This window comes from Anas acuta, chromosome 3 (assembly GCF_963932015.1).
Source record: "Anas acuta chromosome 3, bAnaAcu1.1, whole genome shotgun sequence".
Classification (NCBI taxonomy): Eukaryota; Metazoa; Chordata; class Aves; order Anseriformes; family Anatidae; genus Anas; species Anas acuta.
In genome coordinates, this window is record NC_088981.1 from 52,136,060 (window position 1) to 52,162,811 (window position 26,752).

Here is a 26,752-nt window from a genome sequence, read left to right on the forward strand (position 1 = left end):
CAAAATTAAAACCACAGGATTTTTTTTTTTTGAAAGTTGGAAATGTTAGTTCATTTCAACATCTGTCTCCTCATTCTCACATTTGTTAAATGGCAATAAAACAAATACATATGTAAGTATACACACAGGAAGACGGATCAGTTTCTTGTGATAACGTTCCACACGTCCAAAGACCTCTTGACAGTAACGACGCAGCTCATCTAATTCTTCTTCAATGACAGCTGCATCCATTGGCTCACATTTCTCAATGAGTTGCTCTCCCTGCACAATTATCTGCTCAATTTTGTTGTTGTTCAGGGAAATTTCTTGCTGGAAAGCCTTTATAAAAGCAAAGCCCATACTTTATCAATGAAATCTTCATTAAAACAACCTAAGTTATATACAACTCTTAGATTTTTTCAGTAAGAATGGTGTGGGTAACAAAATTGAATGATTCTAAATATTCTGGTATGAACAACAATGAGAAATTAAATTTAGCATTCCACAGTCTTTCTTGTTAAAAACAGTGATACTTCATGGTTTACCATCTCATTCCTCTCTTGTTGTATTTGGAAAGAAAGCTCTTCTCTAAACAAGCCATGCCCATGACCAAATGTCTAGAATGGACACAGATGCTAAAGCTAACCTACTGGAATTTTGGATAACATAACATGATTTCCACTTGACATTTTTCTCATTAAATAATGTATTATTTGGATGCAGAAATGGTTGGAAAATGTAGTAATTGTTAGGTGTCAAAAGTACTGGAGTCCTGACATTATTTTTAATCTACATTTCTTCCTTTATTTAGGGAACAGAGACTACCACTTGTTTTTCTGAAAATTTATCACTGCCCAAAGTTCTTTCACTCTAGCAGAAAAGTATGTATTGAAATGTGACATATACCAAAACTTCTGAGGCTGAATTTCAGCATGCAATTAAGGGGCTGTATCAGGATGTACTTTGGTTTAATGTTTATTAAATTCTCCCCCAGCTGCCCTCCCCCCCCAAGCCCCCTCCCACCTTCTGATGACCCAAGACTGTTTTTATCCCTTCTCTCTTCCCTCACCCTCTCTCCATTTACTTATTCTTTACCTTAAGTTGCTTTATCTTTGCTTGGACATCACACTCTGAGAAATGCTCTATGTTGGTCAGTTGCAGATCCATCTCTGTTAGCCAAACCAGGATGCTATCACGTGCTGTCTCAAACTCCTCACGCTGGCCAATAAAATGCTGGGGAAGTGGAGTGAAAAACAGAGTGGCATGAAATGACCAAACAACCTCCCAAAAAACAGCAACAGCATTCTCCAAATAAAGAGCTTTCATGCCCTTCAAACCTAATCCAAACTCAGTACACTTTCTTCTTTTATTTCCTTCACGATTTCTAGGGTTCCCTCTTCAGTAATATCACCTTCAGCTGCAATTAGCAGACATGAAAGTTATCTTCTAAGGAGGAGGTGGTATTCGTTTGCCTATAGATTTCATGCTTAGGTTACCTTAAAGTGAACTTCTAAGCTCCCTTTCTCTTCCAAAGGTAGAAAACTTCTCAAAAACACTAAAAATGCATTAAACTGGAAGTTTCTGGAGTACCCATAATTCACAAGTACAGTAGTGAAAGCCAAAGTCTTAAACAGGGAAAAATACTTTTAGCCTGCGCAGGATGGAAGTAACTCGCTTTTGTAAATTGTCCCATCTCTGGTTCCCCTCATGGACCATCTGTTTGAGGCTGCAGTTAGAATCAGTACGGTTTTCCCGGGCCAGGCGACGATATTGCTTGTTAATCAGTTCCAGCTGAGTCAGACTTTCATGCACCTGTCTCTGGAAGGCCTAAAGCAGTGTGAATAAAAGACACCATCAGTTTTCATTATTTAAATCACAATATGTATATAGCCTCTCCTTTTATTTTGACCCTGCTTCTACACTAAAACCCATGCTAGCTGATCTTTTGGGGTTAAATAAATTTAAGTGTAGATGCAGACACTGAGATATGATCTTCTGAATAAAATGAGCAAGAAAAAGAAAAAAGTTTACAAGGCTGACATAATTTATTGAGTGAAAAATTGCAAGAAGAATACCTGTTACAATGATAAAAATCACACCAAAGGAAAAAAATAATAGAGTGCTCTTATGCCTTTGTATTGAAGAATAGGAACACAAACAATGAACATGATTTTTTTTTTTTTTAATGGAAAAGTAAGCCAAGATTCCTGTGGCCTCATTGGATTTACTTACTCAAACTACATTTGCTGAAGTGCAAATATTGAAGTTTTAAGAAACTGCTTAATCTGAGTTTTACCAAAAATAGCAAAAATTGGTACTGAAGGAATCATCTCTTTAACCTCAGTATATTGCTATACAAGTCAGTTTTGTCTTAAAGTTTTAATGGAAAGAAAATTTTATGAACATCTATACCAGCATATGCCTGGACAAGTGTCTCTGTCACATACTTTCAGTGCTTCTTCTACTATTACTAAAGACTCAGTCACCCAGCTGGGGAGTGGAAAAGTAGATGATTTAGCCCATCAGCTTCACAGTGTGACTAGCAATCACAAAGCAAGTTAGAGGAAGCACTGTGTAAGGAATTGATTGATTTTTTCCAATCAAAAATTATTTATGAATTGTTTTTCAAAATTCCACTTACCTCTATTTTTATGAACAGAAAATCAAACAAAAGAAGACTTAAAATGACTACTTTACCATCTCTCTTTTGAATAAAAGGAGGACAAAGGTGAACAGTTTTTTGCTCCAATTGTAGTTCTACAAATTTGCTCTCTACTATTGCTCACAAAGCAAATAAACAATCTCTCCCAAAACAAGACACTATCCTTATTAAGAATCAGAGAAGCGTGATAGATAAAAAACACTTCAGTATAGAACTTTTCATTAATATCAGGTAACACAAGATTTCTTCATTAATGATAAATACTCTTATTACTGTACTAAAAGTGAAATAAGCACTCTTTTACTATAAGACCAGAGACAGAAATACAGAACCTGTTTCAAAAATAGAAAAAGATAAAAGTCTGTAGAGTCCTCTCAATACAACTATTTCCTTTGTTTAAATCACTGTTAAATTGAGTAGGGGACAACCAACAAGCAGCAAATAGGCTTGTAACTGGACTGAAATACTCAACAAAACTGAATTCACTTAAAATCACACAAGGAGAAGAAGGGAAGTGATTCTCATGCAAGAGACACAATTATGACTATATTTACTAGGATTATGAAATCCACAAATGTGCAGTTGTTGTTTCACCTGTTACCAAGACTATTTCAGCAAAAGAACAGCTGTGTATTTGTTTTACATACTTTCAGTTCAGCTACACAAGAATACATCTGTTGCCTTCTTCCCTGTAACCTCTTTTCATTTCTCTGTAAGCTATCGAGGAGGATGCAGTGTGAGTTTGTATTGTGAATTGAGTGGCACTCATCTCTGACCTCCATGATCAGGAAATGAAATATTCTTACATGGTCTTGCACTTTTAAAATTATTATTTTTATTATTTATTTATTTTTATTATTATTATTCAACTAAGATGGAGGGGAAAATAAAATTAGAAAAAAAATCAGTTAAAGAAAAAATCAATTTAGTTAGTATGCATACATGGCTGACTTTATACTGACTTAACAGTGAATTTGCTGAATTCGCACCTGAATTTGAACACCAAGTTCTTTTTTTTTTTTTTTGTAGTTTGAGAAACTACCTAGTCAAGAAGAGGAGGGAAAAGGAAAAGGAGAAAGAACCCAACTGCAGCGAAAGCAGGCTTCTAGAAAGACAGCTAAACTTTGCAGATAGTTCCTGCAGTAAAAATCTTACAAGTCTGCAGGAGAGGGAAGGTCACCTTACAAATGGAGGTTTGATGAAACAGACTTTGGGCAATGTCAAGTCACCTTTGAAAATCAAACAGCTAAGATTTTTGGTACTGTTTCTCATAGAGTGACTTGCTAAACAAGACACTTAGACACTGATCACTGAATAAAGAAACAATGGAAAGAAAGTCTGAGGCAGAGTGCATGGGTCCAGCAAGCAAGAATTATTATGCTCTGGTAACCTAACTCACCCTAATTAAGAAGTCTGGCAGTGTATAACAACAGAACCTGGCCAGTACACTCAGAGATGCAAATGTCAAGAATAAAACTTGAATCAGTGCTTCACAGTTTATGTTTCTGAATTAAATGCTACACTAGAAAGTATTAACTTCTCTTGGACATGTAAAATTTGCATTTCTTCCTCAGAGCAGATACTTTCTAGCACCTGGCTTGCTTACTGAAATGTCTAAATTGTTCTCTTTCTTCAGAGTCATTTTTCTCTCTCATCTTGATATTCTCTTTGCAAATCTAAAACTAAGTAAAAGACCATCAGAGGGATGGAGCACCTCTCCTATGAAGACAGGCTGAGAGAGGTTGTTTAGCCTAGAGAAGGCTTCAGGGAGACCTAATAGCAGCTTTACAGAACCTAAAAGGGGCCTACAGGAAAGCTGGGGAGTGACTCTGTCAAGGCATGTGGTGATAGGACAAGGAGTAATGGCTTTAAGGTAAAAGAGATGCAATTTAGATTAGACACTAGGAAGAAATCTTTTACTCAGAAAGTGGAACAGGTTTTCCAGAAGTTGTGGGTGCCCTATCACTAGAAGCATTCAAGGGCAGGTTGGATTGGTGTCCCTGCCCATGAAAGGGGGGTTGCAACTAGATGACCTTTAAAGCCCCTTTCTATCCCAGCCATTCTGTGATTCTCTGATTCTATGACTTTTACCATGATTAGCCACATGGACTAAGTGTGCTTTGCATATAGGCATACAACCCATTGCGATTATGAGATAAAGCATCACTTTGTAGGAGAAATAACAGAGTTATGTAAAAAGCCATTAAGCATTGATTGAAGTGACAGCTTGTCAACTTTTAATGACACACTTGACCTCTAAGTTGTTGGAGACACCATGTGGACATACAACAATACTTGCATGCACGTGCTTTTCAGGGATAAGTATCTAATATGGGCACATAGTACTTTGTACAAAAAAATACAAGAGTTTAGAGAGCTGGTATCAGAGTGTTATGGAAACAAGTAAAGGGATGAAATCAAAGCAAAAGCCAAGACATACAGCATTCATTTGAAGAAGTACTTACTGAAGAGAAATTAATGAATGCTATGGAGCACCTGCTGACTGAGCATATTAAATGCAGAAGAAAAATGCCAAGAATTCTAACTGTGGTGAACAAAAATGAAGTGAGGCTGGATTAACTTATTAGCATTTTTAGTTTCCACCTTCCACTGTTTTTTCCTCCTAGAAACCTGCCAGAGAGGGCAGTTGCAAAATCATCAACTCTGCTATGTTAATACAGTGTCTGCTGAGTGACTTGTGTATGGGAAGGAAGAACACCAGCTGGCTGCTGTAATGTGATCAGTAGATATTAAATTTCAAGTATTATAAATCACCTCAAATTTCTTCAGTTCTTCCTTAGCAACCGTGTAAAGTACACCAGAGGAGCTTGGGAAAGCAGCTGTCCTCTCAGAGGTTTTTAGCCAATCTTCAAATCTTGAGTAGTCATCCAAAAACTTTTGCCATAACCGCCACGTCTCTTCAATTCTGCAACAGATAATGGAAAATTAAGGAATGCTGGGACTGAAGGACAGCTGACCTTCAGTACTTTAAATAATCATCAACAGCAAACTTGTACTGCACTAAACTGGCTCTTAATCTAACTCACATAGGCAGGTTGATAAACAGACAACAGAGGAGACTGACTCATTCCAGACTGAGCTGGAATAAGATGATGACAGTTTTTTTAATACGTCTAATTTTGGAACTATTATAAAAAGAACATTATAAACATGTAATAGGAGCTATAAAAATCATAGCACAAGCTAAATAACTTCAGATATACAGTCTAATCTAGGTACCTAAAACAGTATTTCAGAGATTAGAAATTCCACAGTAACTTCAACTTCAGAACATTTTATTATTTTTTTTTTGCAAAATGCTTGAGTTGTTTTAAAGTTCACAGTCATTGTCCTGCATGGCAAAGGGACATGACCTTTTTTTCTTTTTTCTTTTTCTTCTTTTTTTTTTTTTTTTTTTTGGCATTCAACAAGTGGTAAAATGTTCTCTCTCAATATATATGGTAATCGATTTTTTTTTTTAATCAAAAAATTAAAAATTATTTCAACTTTTCAAATAGACTATTTGACCTCAGTTGAATATGTGAAAGGAGTGACTGACTCAACCCTGAAACCAAATTGTCTTAATATTGAGACTGTAAAATCCCAAGATGATTTTTTTTTTGGGGTGGGGACCGCATATATTACAACAGAACTTCGTGTGCTTTTGCATACAGAAGACATTTTCCCCAAATCTTAGATATGCAGCTCTGAAAGGCACCTGATCCATGCAATACTCTGAGGTAAAATTTACACTCTGATGATATGTTGTTGAACTTGAATTTCAACATCCCATTTTTTTTTTTCCTTTTTCAAATTTTTTTTTTTTTTTTTAGCACAATAACAATTTTAAATACTGATAGCTCAGCTAATTTACTATTACAAATGTATTAATAGCACACATTACCATGGAAACAGTAGAAAATTACTTAGAGATAGCAATCTGTGGATATGAAGCAGGACAAACATCATTAGGGTAAGACTAATTATTGTAACTCTCTCTTTTAGGTCATGTTTTCTAAACCTCTTGAAATCACTGCAGTCACCATACATTCTCTAGTTTATTTCTCATTGCTCCTGTAAAGCATGGAAAATCAAACATATTCCATCAAAGGTCTCATGTGAACAAAATTTGGTAATTGACTCATGTACTTTATATAAAGACCCATAATAATACAACTTTTTTTTTTTTTTTTTTTTTCCTCCGGTGTCATGGTAACTATTGGCTTTTATTCAGTGTATGATCCTTTTCTGACCTCTAGACTTTGTGGCATCAAGAACCACACAGACACCAGAGTTCTTTCAGGATAAGTAACTGCTTCTACTTTATTGATGACAACTTCCACTCCCTCTTATTGAGGGCATAACTTCATCTATTCTTATTGAGGACAAGCTCCTTTCTTATACCAATTGCCCTACAGCAGTACTTTTCCACTAACTATTCATTGGTCAACAACTTTGCCTGGCAACAGCAAACACCCAACAACTTCCATGTCTTAAGGGCTGGAGAACAAGCAACCTGAGACAACAAGATGTCTCCTGAATCACCCTTTGTTCCTTCTACACTCTTTACATTCCTTATGGCCTCATCCTTAAGAGTCCTGAGTCCAATGTTATCACCAACCATGGGGCTTGTCGACCGCCATAGCCACACTCCCACAAGACTCTTTCCTTCAATACTGCAACCCTATCATATATGTCCCATTCTGTAGTTGTGTTTGTGAAAGAAAATACTCATTTGTAGACATTTTAGACTTACTTAAGTCGCCTTTCCATTGACATTGCACAAATGTTCCTCCACCTTCTGTCCAGGTTACGTGTAGCCTGCTGGATAGAGTCACACTCTGTTTCTGTGGCACAGGCATCACAGTCATGAAGAAGCACTTCACACAAATTGAGAACAGATGCTACTCCAGTGCTGTGTTTCTCTATGTCCCTCTGAAGTTCCTGTAGATGAAGAAATTAATTCTTAAGATAAATTACAAAACATGCTTAAATACAGATGCATTTCTGTTCTACTTATTCAAAAAAAACAAAACAAACAACAAACAAAAAACACCAAACAATTGCAAACAGGAAAAAAGCAATCTACTAAGATAGATATTGTGCTTGTGACAGCACAAATATTGATACAATGTTATCAGCGAAGCTAGGAGAACCTGGCAGCATGCACAGCTCTCCCAGGAGCTATGAACATCAGAACATCCCCTGGGACAAACTGCCAGAGCTCTGCATACTCAGATGAGTATCTTTCAGCTACATTTAATCAACCACACCAATGACGTTCCCGTCCCTTCTCCATTATCATAGAGAATGTAAAGCAGAAGTTAGTAAGACAAGTGTGTCAGGAAAAAGTATTATCTACTGGAGGTGCCCTTCATGATTCTACTCTTCCCGAGGCAAGATAGCTGCATAGCGGCACGTCTGACATGGAGATTGGCAGCAGCACATGTCAAACTGCATATTTAGTAGGAGTTTATTCCTTCAACTTTCAAAACATATAGCATTTTAATTGGAATTGGAACGGAGGATTTAGGACAGCTAAAGAAAATGTACTTATGTGGTCTTAGCACCTGTTATATGTGATTAGTATTATTTCTCCTGTTGGTTTCTTGGTTGTAATGTCTTTTCCTCCACTGGTGATAATGCTGCTTCTTGAAGCATATTTTCAGTTTTGAACAACTGGTTCAAGTCGAGACAAGCCACAAAAGTAATTGGCTATTTCTGTTAGATAAGTGCAAGGAAAAGAAACCCTCCCTGACTTTTGCTTAAATTTGAAATGAACCATCAGAGTATTAGATGGAAAAGTCAGGATGGACCAAGGTCAAGGCAACATAATCCCAAGAGTAACAGAGAAATGTTAACATGACCATACCATAAAGTGATAGATTGTATCTAGAATACCACATTCGCTTCTGCTGCAGGTGAACAAAATAACTGTTAGTATAAGAGATGTGAAATTTTATTTATAGAATCAAAGAATGATAGAATGGTTTGGGTTGGAAAGGGCCTTAAAGATTATCTAGTTTCAACCCCCCTGCCATGGGTAGGGACACCTTCCACTAGACCAGGTTTCTCAAAGCCCCATTCAATCTGGCCTTGAACACTTCCAGGGATGGGGCACATATAGCTTCTCTGGGCAACCTGTTCCAGTGCCTCACAAACCCTTCTTCCTAATGTCTAATCTAAATCTACCCTATTTTAGTTTAAAACCATTACTCCTTGTCCTATCACTACACTCCCTGCCAAAAAGTCCCTCTTGAGTTTTCGTGTAGATCTGCTTTGGAAGGACCTCCCTGGAGCCTTCTCTTCTCCAGGCTGAACAACTCCAGCTCCCATAGCCTGTCATCATAGGAGAGGTGCTCCAGCCCTCTGATCATCTTTGTGTCCCTCCTCTGAACTCATTCTAACAGGTCCTTCTTGTGCTGGGGGCCCCAAGAGATGAACACAGTAGGAGAACAAGAAAACGGTAACTTGAGGCTAAGTAGAGGTAAAGTGAGGGAAAGCTGCCTTGCAGAGAAGGACCTGGGAGTATTGGTTGATAGTTGGCTGAATATGAGCCAGCAGTGTGCTCAGGTGGCCAAGAAGGCCAACAGCATCCTGGCTTATATCAGAAACAGTGTGGCCAGCAGGGCTAGCAAAGCGATTGTCCCCCTGTACTCGGCTCTGGTGAGGCCACACCTTGAGTACTGTGTTCAGTTTTGGGCCCCTTGCTACAAGAAGGACATGGAGGTGCTTGAGCGAGTCCAGAGAAGGGCAACGAAGCCGGTGAGGGGTCTGGAGAAAATGTCTTATGAGGAGCGGCTGAGGGAGCTGGGATTGTTCAGTCTGGAGAAGAGGAGGCTCTGGGGCAACCTTATCACTCTCTACAGGTACCTTAAAGGAGGCTGTAGCACAGTGGTGATTAGTCTATTCTCCCACATGCCTGGTGACAGGATGAGGGGGAATGGGCTAAAGTTGCACCAGGGGTGTTTTAGGTTGGATATTAGGAAGAACTTCTTTACTGAAAGGGTTGTTAGGGATTGGAATGGGCTGCCCAGGGAAGTGGTTTAGTCACCATACCTGGGGGTCTTTAAAGACGTTTAGATGTAGAGCTTAGCGATATGGTTTAGTGGAGGACTTGTTAATGTTAGGTCAGAGGTTGGACTAGGTCTCTTCCAACCTAGATGATTCTGTGATTTTGCTTGTAAAGCAAAATGTTGACACACAAAAAGAAATATAGTGTCAACATACTGTCTCTACATAAATTTAAGCTCCAACTGGACAAATCTTTCTAACAACTAGCAATACGAAGATAGCCTTCCAGCAGGAAATGAGGTTTAAATATAGAATATAAAAGCATCATCAAATTTGAAATGGAGTAATGTTATCTTATATCAGTTATCTGATTTTGTTGTTTGTGAAGATTGGACTCAATGACTTTATTAATTTCCTGTTCTCATATATGAAATAGAAGGATATTTTGTGAACACCTAACCACATGAGAAAGTGGAAAATCACGGTATTTTATCCTTCAGCTCTGTCCCTTTCACTTTCACTTGCCTGGAAAATACTCTTTCATCATAATGTACAAGTGTTTATTCTTCTCCCTGTCCTGAGATGTTATATAAGGTGGATGCTATAAATAGTTTCAACACTCTGTAAAACATGTATTCCAGACAGCTATGAGACTTTAGGCTAAGAAAGTTCAGGTAACAAAATCTCTTTTCTGTTGTTTTGGACTACAGCAGCAATTATAACTGCCACATTGATGGTCCTGAGTATTCCTAAGAATTAAACTTTTATTCCCCTACAAAGCTTTTCTACAACAGATGACTATGCTATATATATATATATATATTTTTTTTTTTTTCCTTAGTTGATATGTTTCTTAGAGAACGATTAGCCTTTTTGGTTAGTTTACAGAAGAAGCATCACTTTTGTGCACTGCTCTCATCAACGCACAAGTTTTTCTTTAATCATCCCAAAAGCAAAAACAATTTTTCAATTTCTACTGGTAGCAGGCTGAGAAAGTAAACAAACAAGTAATCCTAGAAATGTAGCTTGCAACTCTTGGAAAACGCTTCAGTGAGGTTACACTACCTTCCCCAGGATATCCAGCTTGAATTGCCTCTTAATTTCACTATAGGGACCAGCAACCTGCAAAGCTCATTCTTGACTGAAGAAGAGGCTGAGAAGTTACAGAATGACAGTGGGGTTACAGAAATGGAATTTGTCTCTCCTCTTTCACAGAATAATATTTTTTATGTAATCTTGTATATGAACAACTGGTAGCAGTATGAACGGGGAGGATAACATGGCCTCAGTGGAAGATTAAACATAGAAAAGAACAAAAGAACACTAAGAGGGAAGAAAAACGAGGGATGAAATACTTGAGATGGCTGACATGCTGGCCTTCTGAGATAAAGTGAACAGAGATACAGCTGCCTGGTAATAAAAATACTGGTTGCCATACATTGAAGTTTTTGTTTTGTAATATATATAGGACAACCATGGTCTGCAGCATTACCAAATCAAATCATCATCAAGATTACAAACACAGTATCTTCCCAGTATAAAATTCACCTCTATTTCTCCCCTTTGGGAGTCCAGTGAAACCACTCAGACTTCCACAGAATATTGTTGTATGCTTTCACTCTATGGGAACCACCACAAGGAAATGGTGGAAATCAGAGAGACACCAGTCTCCATACTCCTAATAAGTCCCACAAGGAGTGGTTATAACAAACAGTGGAATGCTTGCACGGGGATCCTAGTGCAAAAAAAATGTCAAGTATCTAGTTTACTGATAGCAATGTTTAGCCTTGCCCAGCACTTCACCATCTCAGAAACACAACTCATTAGTTACACTTGTGTGTTATGAATTATTAACCCTGTGTAAATTACATATAGAATATTAATAAGCAGTTCTGCACAGCCATGTAGAAAATCAGTTAGGGAGCCAGAAAACACTCAGAACATTCTTGGGTCTCAGCCCCACACTCAGCTTAAAAGATCAAAATGCCATTTTATGCACTCCATAAATTAAAGTTCCCCAAAGCGTTCTGGCATTCCTCTTCCCACACATTTATTTCTCATCTCATGAAAGAACTCAGGAGAACATGTAAGTCAGCTCCAATGAGGCACCAAAAAGGTATTTCTGCTAATAAATAACCAACAGGAACACAACGGAACAGTCTTCACCAGCAAAATGCTTCTAAGTAAAACTACACTGGGCAGCTGAAGGATGAAATGCCCATATATTTCCTTCTACTGCACTGAGCCATAATCTGTGAAGTAGGCGTATAGCATAGCAGTGAAGAGGACCAGGATATAGAAAGTATAATAAATGTTCTTTGGGGTAAGATTAATTGTAATGCCAAAAGCTGGCTGACTTTTTTTTTTTTTTTTCCTGTTCCAATGTTGACTATTTTGTTCTAGCACTGCGTAAAAGCTTTGGGCAGTATAAAACAACTGATTTTAACTTCACATGTATAGTTCATGCATCTTTGCGTGCAATGTGATTCTCAAACAAGCTGCAAGATAAAACCAAGTTAGAAAAGTTGCTAAAAAAGAGTCTTTTTCAAGCATGTGCAAAATTTGCAAGGTCTAATAGGTGTCAGTTTTGCCTCTTGGAACAGTCAATTCAAACAACCAAAAACCACAAACCCCCAAGGAAAATCAATTGCAATAGCTCGTTCAGGTTACATCTCTTGGTGCCTTACCTTTCTTGTGAATGTCAAACAGCTCCCGTAGACTGGATGTCAAAGCCAGCAGAAGGCTCTATAAGTGACACAGTAAGCACCACTTGCCTTGATATTCGTACACATTTTTGCCTCATGCCCTGGGTATGAGCAGCCCAAGGACACACTACTTTGTTTCTCCTAATGCCATTGTGCACCTTATAAGTGTTTTGTATTTTACCTGCTGTTCATTTAGCTTCCTTTGTATCTCCTCAGAGTCGCAAGTTTCATAGACAATTGGTTTGGACAGCTCTGACTCAATATGGGCAAGCCAAGATCTCAGGCTACTCATGTTCTTATCCAGCTGCTGCACTGCAACCAGGGTTTCTTTCAACTTCTTTACCCTGTAAAAAAACAAAAAACAAACAAACAAACAAAAACATAAAAATTTCTACAGTATGTGTTTCAGGGGGATGAAACTTAACGAACTTAACATAGATGGCAACTTCTGTTCTGAAGTCTTCCTTTACTGAGTAACAGAAGTGTATTATCTATACAAATAATCCAGCATTCATAGGTTCTGGTTGAGAAAAATTACGAGTTTACTAATTCCAGACAACATTTTCAAAGGTTCTATACCATTATCTGTTGAGACAATGGTTTGTTAGAAATACAAATATGTATATATATTTAAATAAACTCACACACACCAAAACCCAAAATAATGTAGCTAATTTAGTTGCAAACTTGACTAAAAGAAGACAAAAGATCTTAGACTACAAATAACTGGTCCAGTTAACCAGTACTGTTGGTGTAGTGCTCTGAGTGAACACATCGTTTTCACCCTGATGATTTCAAAACATTGAATTATTGTTAGTGACAGTTGTGCCTGAGTAAACAGATTTTAGTGAGAGAAATCAAACTGGGAACTTAGTGAAAATTCCCAAATCCTAAGGGCTGCTTTAAGATGTTCTTGGTCTTAATGGCCTACTTCAGATTTAAACGATGAAATCAGAATGTATCTTCGTAGTGATATCTAAGTAGTATTTTTCTGGAGGCCCTGATCCTGCAAAAATACTGGTCAGGAAAAAATATACAGTGTTTTTGATTTAAATGTGCATTAAGATTAATGAGAGAGAAAAATTTCACTAAACCTTCACCCTGTGCTGATATTTTTCACTTCAGCCTGTTTCATCTGTAAAAGTCTTTCTCAGTAATTCCTTCATTCTGAAAATCTAGCTATGAAGTAATTGAAGACAACACAATTGTGCTGGAAGACAGTCCAACTCCCAGTCAATCAGGTCATCCCAAAACACAGCAATGTATTCAGCCTTGGAGAGACACTATGAGCAACCAATCTTTGCGGTACCATCCCCTCTTCACCTTTGTGTTATGCTTGTGTTTTGTGGTTTTGGACCAATTGAAGCTTGCTTGTAGGATAGGCAAGAAGGTTGGTTATCACTCATTCTGACCTCACATACAGTTTTTCAGTCTATCTGGGGTGAAATCCAGCCCATTTTCTGCTTGGACTCTCAAGGCTGAATGTTGTTGATCTTTTGTACGTGTGCTGGAGTGGAAAAGGGAACAATGAGTCACATCAGGCCTTAGCGTACAAGCAATGCTGCTCTATCATTTGTAAGTCCAAGCTGTGAACCAGGCTTTTCATATTGGCAGTTTTATAGTACCCTAATATCTTTGCTAGATTTAATTTAAATTTTGCTAGACACATCTGATAAAGTGCCTGCCAATCAGAAAGTACACTCTTTGTCTCTGTCAGACTGCATGGGACTACAGCTCTGCCAGGCTCCAAAAGAAACCTAAAAATAATAAAATCCCCAAATATCAATGTCTTCAGTCACCTGACCTAATTTACTTAAGAGACAAAAAGAAAAAAATAAAAGTGACATATGAAAAGAATTCTCAAACTAAAGCCAAAAACTACTTCTAAACCTGCCTTCCCTCCAAAGGCTGTTGCAATTCTTAAGTATACCTGCACCTAAATTTTTTGTACAGAGTATAACATAACAGCTTCCTTGCCCATGGTACAGATTGAAACAAATAAACATGTGCTTCTTGGAATATGCTGGGCTTCCTTTTTTTTTTTTTTTTATTTTTTGACTAAACTGAAATACCATGCTGTGATTGCAGCTGTTCTGAAAATTTACTCTGACATCCAGCATGTCTAACAGTTTTTCTTCTGAATTTAGTAAGCAAGATGCATGTGTTCTTAATCTCACTGAACACTGTGCCTGCATACAAATAATTACATAATGTGTATGCAAGAAAAAAATGTCTTCCCCTTGAAAATATAACAGCTCAAAATCACATATTTCTATGTTAATGGCAGGGCCTGAAAGACTAAAAATGAAACTAAAAGCTCTACTTAGAGACAAAGGTCAAATTAGAAACCATCCAAATATGTGGTATTCCTAGCCAACTGTAATTTTTGATCTTTTGAGATTTCATTTACAAGATTATGTTTAAACCATTAATTATTCTGATAAGCATTTCATGCCTTTGTTGCAGCACTATGCATGTTACTTGAAGAGATTTGAGAAAATTTCCCTGCTTGATAATGAAGACATCACATTCAAACTTATGCCATGTTTGTTTCAAAGGTTGTTTTATATATCTATATATCTATGTAAGTATTGCTACATTTTGCAAATATTTAAGACTTTTAGAAGGGAAAATACTGCAGAATCGAATAGTTTCTGTGGTCTAGTGAAGAAGACTCATTTCTAAATTTCAATGTTCAATTATTGTACCTCAGATTCCCCAAGAAAGTAACTTTGAAATGTTTATCTTACATTAAGAAAGGGCAATGGCAGAACAATTTGGAGCTAAAATTAAAGCCAAATGCCTTTAATTCAAACAGTCCTAAACTAGACAGCCTGAGATTCCACTTAAACCTAAACAGGAACAGCCTTGTAAATACATAACAATGCATCATACAGAACTCATAGATACTGCATTAGTCATTTAGACAGCTGGATACTAATGTTAAACTTAAAATGAACATGAAAACAGACAGTAAGACCATGTTAGCTAAACCTGTATAAAGCCAGTAGAAAACAGAAAAGTGAAAAAAAAAAAACCACAAAAAACCCAACATACTCATAACTGAAGTTTTAAGAAGCATTTAATTCTATGAAATAGTTAAAAAAAATCACTATTAAAATCAGTCTTAAAATCAGTTTATGATTAAAAAAGGTGCAAGGTCCAAATTACAGTACAAATGTGCACAATGTCAGTATTACTGTCAGTTATAGTTGTTCTTCAGATCACAGATTCCCCTTTCAGGGAATAAATTTATAGAACTATGAACATAACTAGCAAAACTTCTAGGGAAGATATTGGAAGATATTTATTGAGAAGAAGACAAATTGAATCATAAATCCAAGAAAATGTAGGTTGAGTTACATATAGTTACAGGATATGTATTGGACAGATCAACTCCGGTATGTAATGCCTGACATTGTCTTTACAGCCTCTTTCCTCCTCTGAGTTTTGCTTGTAGCCATGCCCCTTTGATGACACAGTGAGCAGACAAATATAAAGTCTGCTTTCTCTCACATGTGTATACACTTGTATTTAAAAAGAGCAGTAAAACTAGTCAATGGTTTCTTTCAGATAGCAAAGACATTTTAGGAGTTGCAAGTTTGAATTAGTTACCAAAAAGCTAATCTGGGATCCAAAAGCACTAGCTGTAAAACAAAGTATACCATTATCACTGTCAACTACTTTTAAATAGAGCAAAAAACAGGCATTTCTAGCTAAGGCAGTGATTTCTACATATCTATATTTTTATCAGTTTCTCAGCAATCCAAGACTTCAAAAAGAACTGTATCAATCAAAAGGAAACAAAAATAGCTGCCTGCCTTGTGATATCACAATTACAGTCTGGGAGATCTGAATCCACACTGCCGTCCTCCGCCATCCTCACAGCTTGCAAGTCCTCCGCCACCACCATGAAATTTTCCAGCATTTAAAAGAAGAACTTCCAGTCCAATAGCTTGCACACACTGTGCTTAGTATGGGGGAAGGAAAGGGGACAAACTCCTTTTTGCTGGTGAGTACTGTACAGAAAATGTTGCATGCCAAACAAATGTTAGCAGACGTTGCTTGATAACATGAGACTGAATGGTGACAAGTGGTCATGTTTCTAAATAAAACTTGCATTCATCAACATGTGCCAGGCTTGATCTCCAGGAATGTGGACCATGAGTGCAAGGGGAAGGGAGGAAAAAAAGACACCATACAATATTACTTTCCTTGCAAAGCCTGAGCAGTAACAGCAAAAGCACTGCTAACTGGCTGTGAACATAAGTAACATTTTGTGCAGCAGGCCGACCTATCAAATAAATTCATCTGAAAGGATAAAAATCTTCCAGAAGGACAGAAACAGAAATTTTTGATGAAGAGACACAACTACCTTTCTGTAGCTGTCTTTTCTTCAGTTACAGACCTCCTCAAAATGAAGAAGCAATTTAAAAAAGTAGATAACAGACCAGAACACAACTAAAAAAGCCTTTTACAAGTTAATGGAGAAGTTCTACCACCCAGCATAAAAACAAGTAAAGACACAGATCAGACTCATATTATCATACTATATTACTAAAGATTTTTTAGAGCACCTTCTGTTAGTTCACATCTGTATGGAAAAATAATTAAAAAAAAAAGAAAAAGAGAAAAAAACACCAAGAAAAATGCTCCAAGCAAAGGCTGACTGTGGCTCCACAGAAAAGTGTGCAGGCTATAATATTTCATTAATGATATTGAGGATTATGATCCAAGGATATTCAGAATATGAAAAGGTGTGTTTAATTGTTGACACTAGAACAATTAATCTACATTTACTAGCTGCGCGCAGCCAAAAGTTATGTTATATGACATATTCCAAACTCAAAAATATCAATATAGGAACATACTTCAAAATACAACGATGTATTTGAAAGCCTCTGCAGTCTTCTAAATATCAGCTCGGGGAATGCAAAAATTTTTGTTCAATTAGTTAACCAGGTTTTAGCTCCTATCAGCCTAAGTTACAGCTGAACTAGCAAAATCTCCATAACTTAGTGTCAAACCTCTCCACTATTTACTTCCTAACTTCAGAAATACAACATTCAAACTTTCCAAACTTTTTTTTTTTTTCTTTTTTTCCCACTTGTTGTACAACTGCATACAATAGTGCTGTGCATGCTAGTTAGAATGAAATAGAGTAGAACAGTCCCAACTGGAAGAGACCTACATCATTGAGTCCAACTGTCAGTATACTTTGTGGCTGACCCAAGGTCAAAACTTATCATTAAAAGCATTATCCAGATGCTTCTTAAACATGGATAGGCATGGGGCATCAACCACCTCTCTAGGAAGCCTATTCTCTGGGTAAAGGTTTTTCTAATGGGAGGTCTGAACCTCCCTGGTGCAGCTTGGAACCATTGCCACACATCCTGTCTCTAGATACCAGGTAAAAAAGATGAGCACCTCCCTCTCCACTTACACTCCTCAGGAAGCTGTAGAGAGCAATGAGGTCACCCCTTAACCTCCTTTTCTAAAAGTTTGACAAACATTGTACTCAGTGGCTCTTCAAAGGGCGTGACTTTCAGCCTTTAAACCAGCCTTGTTGCCCTCCTCTGGATGTTTCAAGGACCTTAACATCCTTTTTAAGTTAGGGAGCCCAGAACTACACACAGTGTTCCAAGTGACGCTGCGCCAATGCTAAATGAATTGGGAGAATAACCTCTTTTGACCATATTGCTGAGCTGTGTTTAATGCACCCCAAAATGTGTTTTGCCTTCTTGGCTGCCAAGGCATACTGCTGGCTCATTTTGAGCCTCCTGTCAACCAGCATACCCAGATCCCTTTCTGCTCAGCTCTTTCCCAGCGACTCAGTTCCCAAACTGTACTTAGTCCAGAATTAAGAAGTAATTTATTTAAGAAGGCTATATTGAAGGCTTAGTTGAAATGTTATGGGAATAAAAGTAAATAAATACTTCACATACGTTAGTCTAGTGCTAGGACTTAACACCCTGCTTCATGATAACAGAATGAAAAAGTTTAAGTGGATAAGTTTATATAAGTTTAAGTTTTTATATGCCCTTCCTCTCCACAAAAACCTGTTTTACAGTTTCTGAACTTCATTGCTTTTCACTCAAAACTTCCTGAAGGTATGATTTGAACATAACATTTGAAATTTTGTCTGAGGAAGTGTTTGAGAAGACACAAAAAATATACAACAAATATATGCCATGCTCAACAGCTGGTGATATATCACATCCTCTAAAACAAGCAGGCTTCTCAACTGTAATGCGCCACTTCCTGACTCGATCAGAAACTATACAGCTTTCATTACTTTAAAATGAGCTGCTGTAAAAGTAGCTGGAGCCACCAGAATGCTTCTGCTTACATAAAATTTACTACTCTCATGCTTAAAGATTTCAGAGCAAGAATGCAGTAAAAGAATAAAAAAAAGTGAAAAACAAAACAAACATAAACCAAAGCAAACCCTTTTGCTGCAAACAAGATTGAAATACTCTTAATTCATATACCCTTAAATAACGGAAGTGTAAAATACAGAGTATATGTTTTATGAACTGCGTATACAAAACCATGCCAAAATTATTGTCTGTAACAGGAAGAAGGTTGTATAATGACTCAGAGCAGAAAATATTGAAACAAATAAGCCAATTTTGTTCATATATCAAACAACAACCCTGTATTTCTTTAAGCTATGAAAACTGCTTTTATGTTGTTCACCTTAATAAAAAAAGAATAATATTTAAGTCCAATGTGTATATGTCTACCTTCAGTTACTTTTCTCCATCAGTCAAAAACGAATTAAGCAGAATTAGTTTTAGAACTGCTCTTCTGGAAATTCAAGCCAAAACAATAACTGCACTGTTTCCATTGCTCTGCCAACATTTTTATTTTTATTTTTAATTACATTTCTACCTAGATTTAAGCACTCATCTGAAGTAAGATTGCATTGAAGAAAGCTCAATTAAATCTGCAACCAACCCTGTGTCATTCTAGTGGACAAATTTCAATTTGTCTCCTTTTTGCTTGAAGAAATAATGTCAGAATAAATAATGCAAAGGAAAACAGGAAAGTAAATTTCACAGAAATGTGCTGATATCTGAGAATAAACTCATTCACATTTAATAATGAAAAGGCAAACAATAAAAATATTTTAATTTGATTTTTAATTTAAGATTCTTAATTTAAAACAAAACAAGTGTTTTACCTGGCTGCAATAAGGTCCAGAAGATGTTGCCATCTGTCATTGATCTTGCCAAGTTTGTACTCAATCTCTGATGCTTTACTCTCATGGCTGGCTTTAGCAAGTCGCTCTCCCATTTGCTGGAGCTGGATTTTGTTCTCCTGAGCTACAGCAATTTCCTCTTGATAATCCTGGACAGAAAAGAACATTCAGAATATAAATACTGAATGCATTCTGCTCTACACTACAGAAGGAACCATACAAGAATACAAGTGAATGTTAACGTATTTTTGTTCTTCTGGTGATTGGTACAGTAGAGAGACAATCTCTTAAATATTAGGGTATAACCACGAACAACCTTATCAGAAGAATGAAAAAAAAAATTAAAAACCAACCAACTAACCAAACAAAAAAAACCTTATATAAATACGTCTGTTATAGTTAAAGTAATTGCAGTAAATTCTGACTGGACATTTAGTAAAACACTCAGTTGCCTTAGACTTTATATTCATTTAATTTTCTGGTATCCTGGATAGTCCCACCTTAAAAAAGACAGGAAAAAGCTGCGAAGTGAGAGAATAAAAATACGCCCTGAAATTTATAAACAGGTAAAATCTATTTCAGAATCTTCTTTGCGACACAAACCAAACAAAAGTTAAAAAACAAACAAACAAACAACAACAACAACACAACAGTTTGTAATTGCACTATACCTTTTTAAGTTTCTCAATCATTTCTTCTATGAGGATGTCACCATTTTGAGAAACTTTACTTTCCATTTGTGTCAGCCACTCACAGAGCTCCTTGTTCTTCTCGCTGAAGACAGCCCACTCATTCAGTCTCTCACTAACTTGCTGTCGACGCAAGGAGACCTTAAAACATTTAAACAGAATAAATAAATAAATAAATAGAAGTACATCGATTTAAGAGATAGCTGAAGCAATTTGTGCCTCCATGTGAACTCCTCTGGCGCTGCAGATGAACTCCAGCCACTTACTTCTATTACAGCAAACTGGAGTTGTACTGCAAATACTTTGCATGACTGTTTGTAAGTTTAGAGATAAGTGTTATTCTCAGGATTCTTGTTAGTTACATCCAATTGCATAGAAGAATGCATCCAAGTACTATGCTTAGTGTCATGTCAATATATTGTTTCATAATGTCTCTAAGGTTTCATTAGAAGGGGGAAATTCTCTTACAATTTTTGTTCACTTATAAGATGCAATAAGGCATATTAATGGTTTCTTTTTAGTCTAAGAGATTAATTAAAAGGAAGATATAAATGCTTGACCAACACCAAAAATAAAATAAAATATATATATAGAGAGAGAGCATAGGCCAAACTACAAAAGACTTCATGATTTGTGCATGAGCACAAAGCGAAATCAAAGACACTACTTTTTTTTTTTAATTTCTAAAATAGCATATGCAATTTTCCGCTTCAATCCCGATACACTCATTTCACGGATGACTATTTCTTCTGAATCACTGACACCTTCAGAGATTCCAAAGGATTTGAATATGTCCTGACAAGGAAGAATAGGCATAAAAAAACCACCAAGCAAATGCTGTAATTTGTAATTAATACTGGAATAAGAAAAGTATTGCTAAGTTTAAGAAATGAGCAATAGTCCATCCTTGACAGGAAAAGCATGGAAAATGAAATTAAAATAGTAGCAGAAGGTGTGCAGCAGTTGTTTCTGTAGTTTCAGAACCACTACTTATTTCCTTCTCGCTGTACTCTAAATTGTTTCTGACTTCATACCAGCATTTCAGCTGAGAATATGAAGACTTCATCTGCTCTTTCATAAGCAAAAGTGATTGTAGTGTTCTTTGACTACTATGTTAGGTTTAACAGTAGCGTACACCATGATCTCAACATTTCCCTTTTGTGGTTTTAAATTTGATGACAACTTTCCGGAAATAAGCAACGGTTGGACACAGTGTTGCACTGGGTTACATCCTGAAGCACTTAGTATGTACAAAACTTCTTTACCTGGCTATCTCCATTCCCATAAATACATGTACAGTGACTAGACCATAGTTTAGATGTACCCGTGTTGGCTCATTCAAATGCAACTAACTTTAAAGAAGTTCTGCATTGTTAACTGTAATGCACTTTTTCTATTTTGAGGGTGGTTTTGAGGCCTTCATAGGAAACTTACGGGATGTAACTTTTGCCACAATATCCCTGGTATGCATTGCGACATCTACAAAACCACAGAAATAACATGATCCTAATCTGAAAAGCTGGGTGAGGGAGAATCCACTGTTTGCATCTCTAAATGCAAAAAGGATGCAGGAAATACACTAATAGCATGATCACAGAATCACAGAATGGCTGAGGTTGGAAGGAACCTCTGAAGGTCATCTGATCCAACCCCTCTGTCAAGCAGGATCACCCAGAGCACATTGTGTAGGATGGCATCCAGGCAGGTTTTGAATAGCTCCAGAGAAGGAGACTCCACAACCTCTCTGGACAACCTGTTCCAGTGCTCTGTCACCCTCTCAGGTTATGTACTGAAAAATCAAACAATACTCTTCATCTCATTGTGCAGCCAAGTAATTCACCCTCAGAATAAGGGAAATGCAGACATTAACATCTGAAGAAGGAGAAGCCGTCAGCAGAACTAAAGGTATAAAAGTAATGCTGAGCTGAGAGAGGACATCATTTCTGTGCACGGCTACTCCACAAAAGCATGGAAAACTGTATTAATTCTGTTTTCCCCATGCCACAGTCCCACAACACACAGTATGACTTTTTGTTGTTTTAAATATGACCTCGTAAGCATGGCAAAGTTCAAGAAATATAAAAATATAAGCAGTAACTAAAGGAAACATTTCTATGGATATTATCCCTGATCCAGCAAGAGTTCATAATTGAACATTACCTGTGCCTATATGCATCTTTTCCAAAATCTGCCACTTGCATTATTTTTTTCCTCCAATACCTTTTTAGTCTGCATACTCATATCAGAGCTCAGTACTATACTTGCCTGATGGCACAGCTCCTCCCACTGTCTGTGCAGAAGCTCTATTCGCTCACTGAGGACTGAAATATCATCTGCACTGATATATGCAGACAGGGACTCCTTCAGCAGAGAGAGGTGTGCAAGGTCATCTGTCCATCCTTCAACAGCATTCTCTAACTCCTTAAAAGAAGTGCATAAGGAAAAAAGACCAGTTTGCTAACAAACAAACAAAAAAAAATTGAATGTGGTGATGATGAAAAAAGATGAACATTCTTATCTCACTGAATTAATGTCATATCTGAGCAGACCCACCATTTGGACTACTTCTGCCCTACTAAAAGAAAAAGAATACACCAACCCCATATGTTCCACTATTTTCAACCCCAGCAGAGTATAATACATCAGCTTTGTAACAAGTAGCCACAAACTAAATTAGTACTCAAATGTCTCTCAAACTCAAAGGGTTTGGGGAGTTTCAAGTATTGATTTGAAATTCTCTGTAGTAAAAATACTTTCAAATTCTACCACATTTCTCTACTGCAAGAAATATAGCATAAAATATTATCTAAGGTCCTCAACCTCAAATAAGAAATTGAGTGTTTAAAAACAATGTGCTTAAATTTGAAGCAAGAATTTATATTATATAAACATACCATTACTTGTTATTTCTACAGTACTTTTCAGACCTTGTTATAATCTCACTTTGATCAGTTCGATGTATTCCATGCAGGTTTTACATCATAATGAGATCACTCAGGTATTATACAGTTCAAATGTCACATGGATAGATTTTTAGCTTGTCACAGTCATGTGTGGTGGGTTTGCACAGTCAGCGATGTAAAGCCTAAAGAGGTTACTGCACAAAAGCATGCAAAGATGAGACAACAGTTAGCAGAGAACAAGTGCTTTACCTTGCAACGAATCTGCTCTGTGTGCAACTCATCATGGTGTTCTGGCAAAGGCTGAGAAAGCTTTTTTTTGAATGATCTTAGCTTCTCCAGGGAGTCTCCTATGCCCTTTTCAGATTTTTCCCAGTCCTGAAGGCAAAATGTTTAACAGACTTCAGTTCAGATCTAGATTATACTTCTCATACTTATGTTGGTTGATTTGACTGATTAACCACATATTTCCATAACAATAGAAAGCACTGAATTTTCCCTTTAAATAATATGCAGAGTCTTAAAGCTTGGGTCATATGCACAGTCATATCTTTTTTGTTGTTGTTTTAGTTTTGATGTAGGTCTTTGCTAGCAGTAATGTACTAGTCAAAGCCTCCTATTATTATAGTATTGTCTATTTACAACTCCATCCTTTCAGAAAAGCCTTTAACTCCCCAAAATATTTTCAATTTCATTTCTTGAATGGCTGATGCATCAAGCTCCAGAAAAAAAATGTAAATGTTGGGGTTACTGCAAATTCAGGTCAGATCGAAGTATCTGAAGTACCTCCTCCAAATTATGGTCCTAGCAGCTACATCTAGCTTTAGTGCTTGTATGCCTTACAAAATTTTAAATGTCTCCAATATAATATAATATAATATAATATAATATAATATAATATAATATAAGGCCACCAACTGTCATATGACAGCATAGCTTTGCCCATCTTACCTGTTCATTAAGGCCTATTGAAAAGGTAATCACACAGACAAATCTGTAATAAGCCAGTCAATCCTTCAGAATGCCAGTTGTATTACACTACAGGAACTTATCTTAACTTGTCTATTTGAAGATACTCTCCTTCTGTCACTGCCTTAGTATTTCTCTCCTTCCATTTTTTTCAGTCTATATCAGTATTTCATGATTTTCTTCAGGATGGATTATTATAAATAACAGGTCTTGCAAAAGGACCTTTTCTTTAGTGTCTTCTTTCTTCTCTCCTTAATAAGTAATATGACCTTACATGATGTATGAGGTTATGATGATCTTAATGCAAGATATACTCTTACGCTTCTCATTTTGTCAGAAGACTACTGAAAAGTCACATATGTAGGACCAAGGTAGCAACATGTAATGAAGTTTGGATATCTATGAGATGATTTATGCAATTTATGTGGTAATTTCCCTACTTCCTCACTTTCAAGCATCAAGTTCTATATTTTCTCTTGCCAAAATACCACAGAACTTTTAGTTTCCCTAGATATAAGCTTTCATGAATAAAAATTTCCTCATGTAATTCCCCACCTAGAAGCAGAGGTAGGAGGAACATGGCTTGAAAGATGAAGAAAAATTTACTTATCTGAACTTTTCCAAAATAATATTTAATTTTATTGCATTGCTTTTCTCCTTTCTATTTACAAACAAAACTAAAGTGTCTGTAATTTTAGAATTCTATTAAACCTCTGAAACTGTTCTAAAAGCCATTGATTTCACTATTAATATACACAAGTCCAATTTTCATTATCCTGCATGGAAAGAGCAAAAGGCAAAAACAAACAGACCAAATTTAAATCTTTGACTACCATCTTTAGTACTTAAAATGATGTTAGCAGTCATTCTGGACACTGCCTATATTTAAAAAAAAATAAATAAAATGTTCAGTGCTCACTCTTAGTACATTACCTAAGTTAGCAAACACTCGAGACTCTTGAACGAAGCACCAGCTATCAGATGGCTAGGGATATCTTTGGGATATCTTAGGGATAGCATTGGCACATAGAAGTGTCCTGGTTTCAGTTAGGACAGAGTTAATTTTCTTTCTAGTAGCTGGCAGGGTGCTATGTTTTGACTTAGGATGAGAAGAGTGCTGATAAAACACCGATGTTTTAATCATTGCAGAGCAGGACTTACACCAAGCCAAGGACATCTCAGCTTCTCACTTTGTCCTGACAGTGGGCAGGTTGGGGGTGCAGCAAGAGCTGGGAGGGGACAGACCCAGAGCAGCTGACCCAACCTAGCTAAAGGGGTACTCCATACCATCTGACATTATGCTAAACAATATATAGGGGTGGCTAGCCGGGGTGGGGGGTCTGGACTGCTTGGGGTTAGGCTGGGCATCGGTCAGCGGGTGGTGAGCAATTGCACTGTGCATCACTTGTTTTGTACACATTATTTTTAGTAGTACTATTATCTCATTATTGTTAATATTATTATTGTTATTATTATTTTCCTGTCTTAATAAATTGTCTTTATCTCAACTCACAGACTTCACTTTCCTGTTTCTCTCCCTCATCCCAGAGAGGGAGAAGGGAGGGTGAGCAAATGGCTGTGCAGTGTTTAGCTGCCGGCCGGGTTAAACCACAACAGTCCTTTTTTTGTCCTGAAACCAGGACAAGAAGGAATAAGGCAGATGCAATTCTCAATACAGCATGTATAAAAACCCACCAGCATTGTGCAAAAGAAAATACATTTTTGCTCTATGTTGAAAATAGTATTGTTAGGAATATCTTTTATTAGCAGTGATGTGGAAATATTGATTAAAAGATACCAAGGAATATATAAACTTGTTCCAAAGTAGCTTGGAACTTTTTCCTCTTCTAGTTTAAATATTTGAAAATCAGAGGTAATGAAATGAAATGGTAATGCAGTATACATTCAATTCCTGTATTTGTACTCATCCCTTGAGAACACTTGTTATCAGGGTTCAAAGTGAGAAACTGTGAACATGCTGAAAGGTACAGAAAAAATTATACACTTACTTTTAGTATTAAAGCAAGCTGTTTCTTCTGTTCTTCCAGTTGGGTGCTAGCTATCTTCCAGCCCTCCTGAATTTCTGTAAGCTCTGTCTGCAGGGCTGCCTCAGCTCCACTGTCAGCAGAGAGCAGCAATTGCTTCCCAGCTTCCACAGCAAGGATATAACTCCCTTGCTGCCTTAGAACAACTTTCTCTTTAAGCTGCAATTATAAATGGATTTCTGTCAACTTTGTCTTTTTAGTTATAATTAGAAATTCAGTATAGTCTGTCCTGAAAACCGTATTTTACTAGTTCACTTTTATTTGGTTGCATACTTAAGCATGAGCTACAGCTCAAATACTTTGATACTTTTTTTTTTTTTTATCATTTACTGCAGCAGACCATTAGAAAATTTCTCCAAGGAGATAGACGTGGAAGACTTCTCTTTCTCCTCATTTATATCAGCATTTCAATTGATCTTGAGGAGGAACAGTTCCTCAAGAGCACAATACGCTTATAATACAGTATCATCTGGCTAAAAAAGACACCAAACTGCTAAATAGACACCGTTAACTTCACATGAAGATCACATCAGGCATTCAAGGTATCCATTTTTGTTAGCTAGAATACATTTCTCAAATGGGAGA

The 26,752-nt window shown here is 36.9% G+C and overlaps 1 protein-coding gene across 14 annotated transcripts in view; it reads right to left on the bottom strand.

The window, feature by feature from the left end:
- Nucleotides 1-26,752, bottom strand: part of SYNE1 (spectrin repeat containing nuclear envelope protein 1) — a 319,168-nt gene that overhangs the window by 28,871 nt on the left and 263,545 nt on the right. For 10 of the 14 annotated variants that reach the window (XM_068677098.1, XM_068677097.1, XM_068677103.1 and 7 more), the window contains 3 exons: nucleotides 26,132-26,326; nucleotides 23,406-23,531; nucleotides 20,335-22,674 (listed from right to left, as the gene is read on the bottom strand). In XM_068677098.1, the coding sequence (XP_068533199.1) occupies nucleotides 22,420-22,674; nucleotides 23,406-23,531; nucleotides 26,132-26,326 (576 nt within the window). In that variant the 3' untranslated portion in view covers nucleotides 20,335-22,419. Of the gene's footprint in view, nucleotides 1-126; nucleotides 319-1,074; nucleotides 1,213-1,623; nucleotides 1,807-5,416; nucleotides 5,568-7,397; nucleotides 7,586-12,541; nucleotides 12,705-16,181; nucleotides 16,563-19,546; nucleotides 19,714-20,235; nucleotides 22,675-23,405; nucleotides 23,532-26,131; nucleotides 26,327-26,752 lie in introns of those variants that run through there. The other 4 variants (XM_068677107.1, XM_068677106.1, XM_068677105.1 and 1 more) reach the window with 4 other exon arrangements.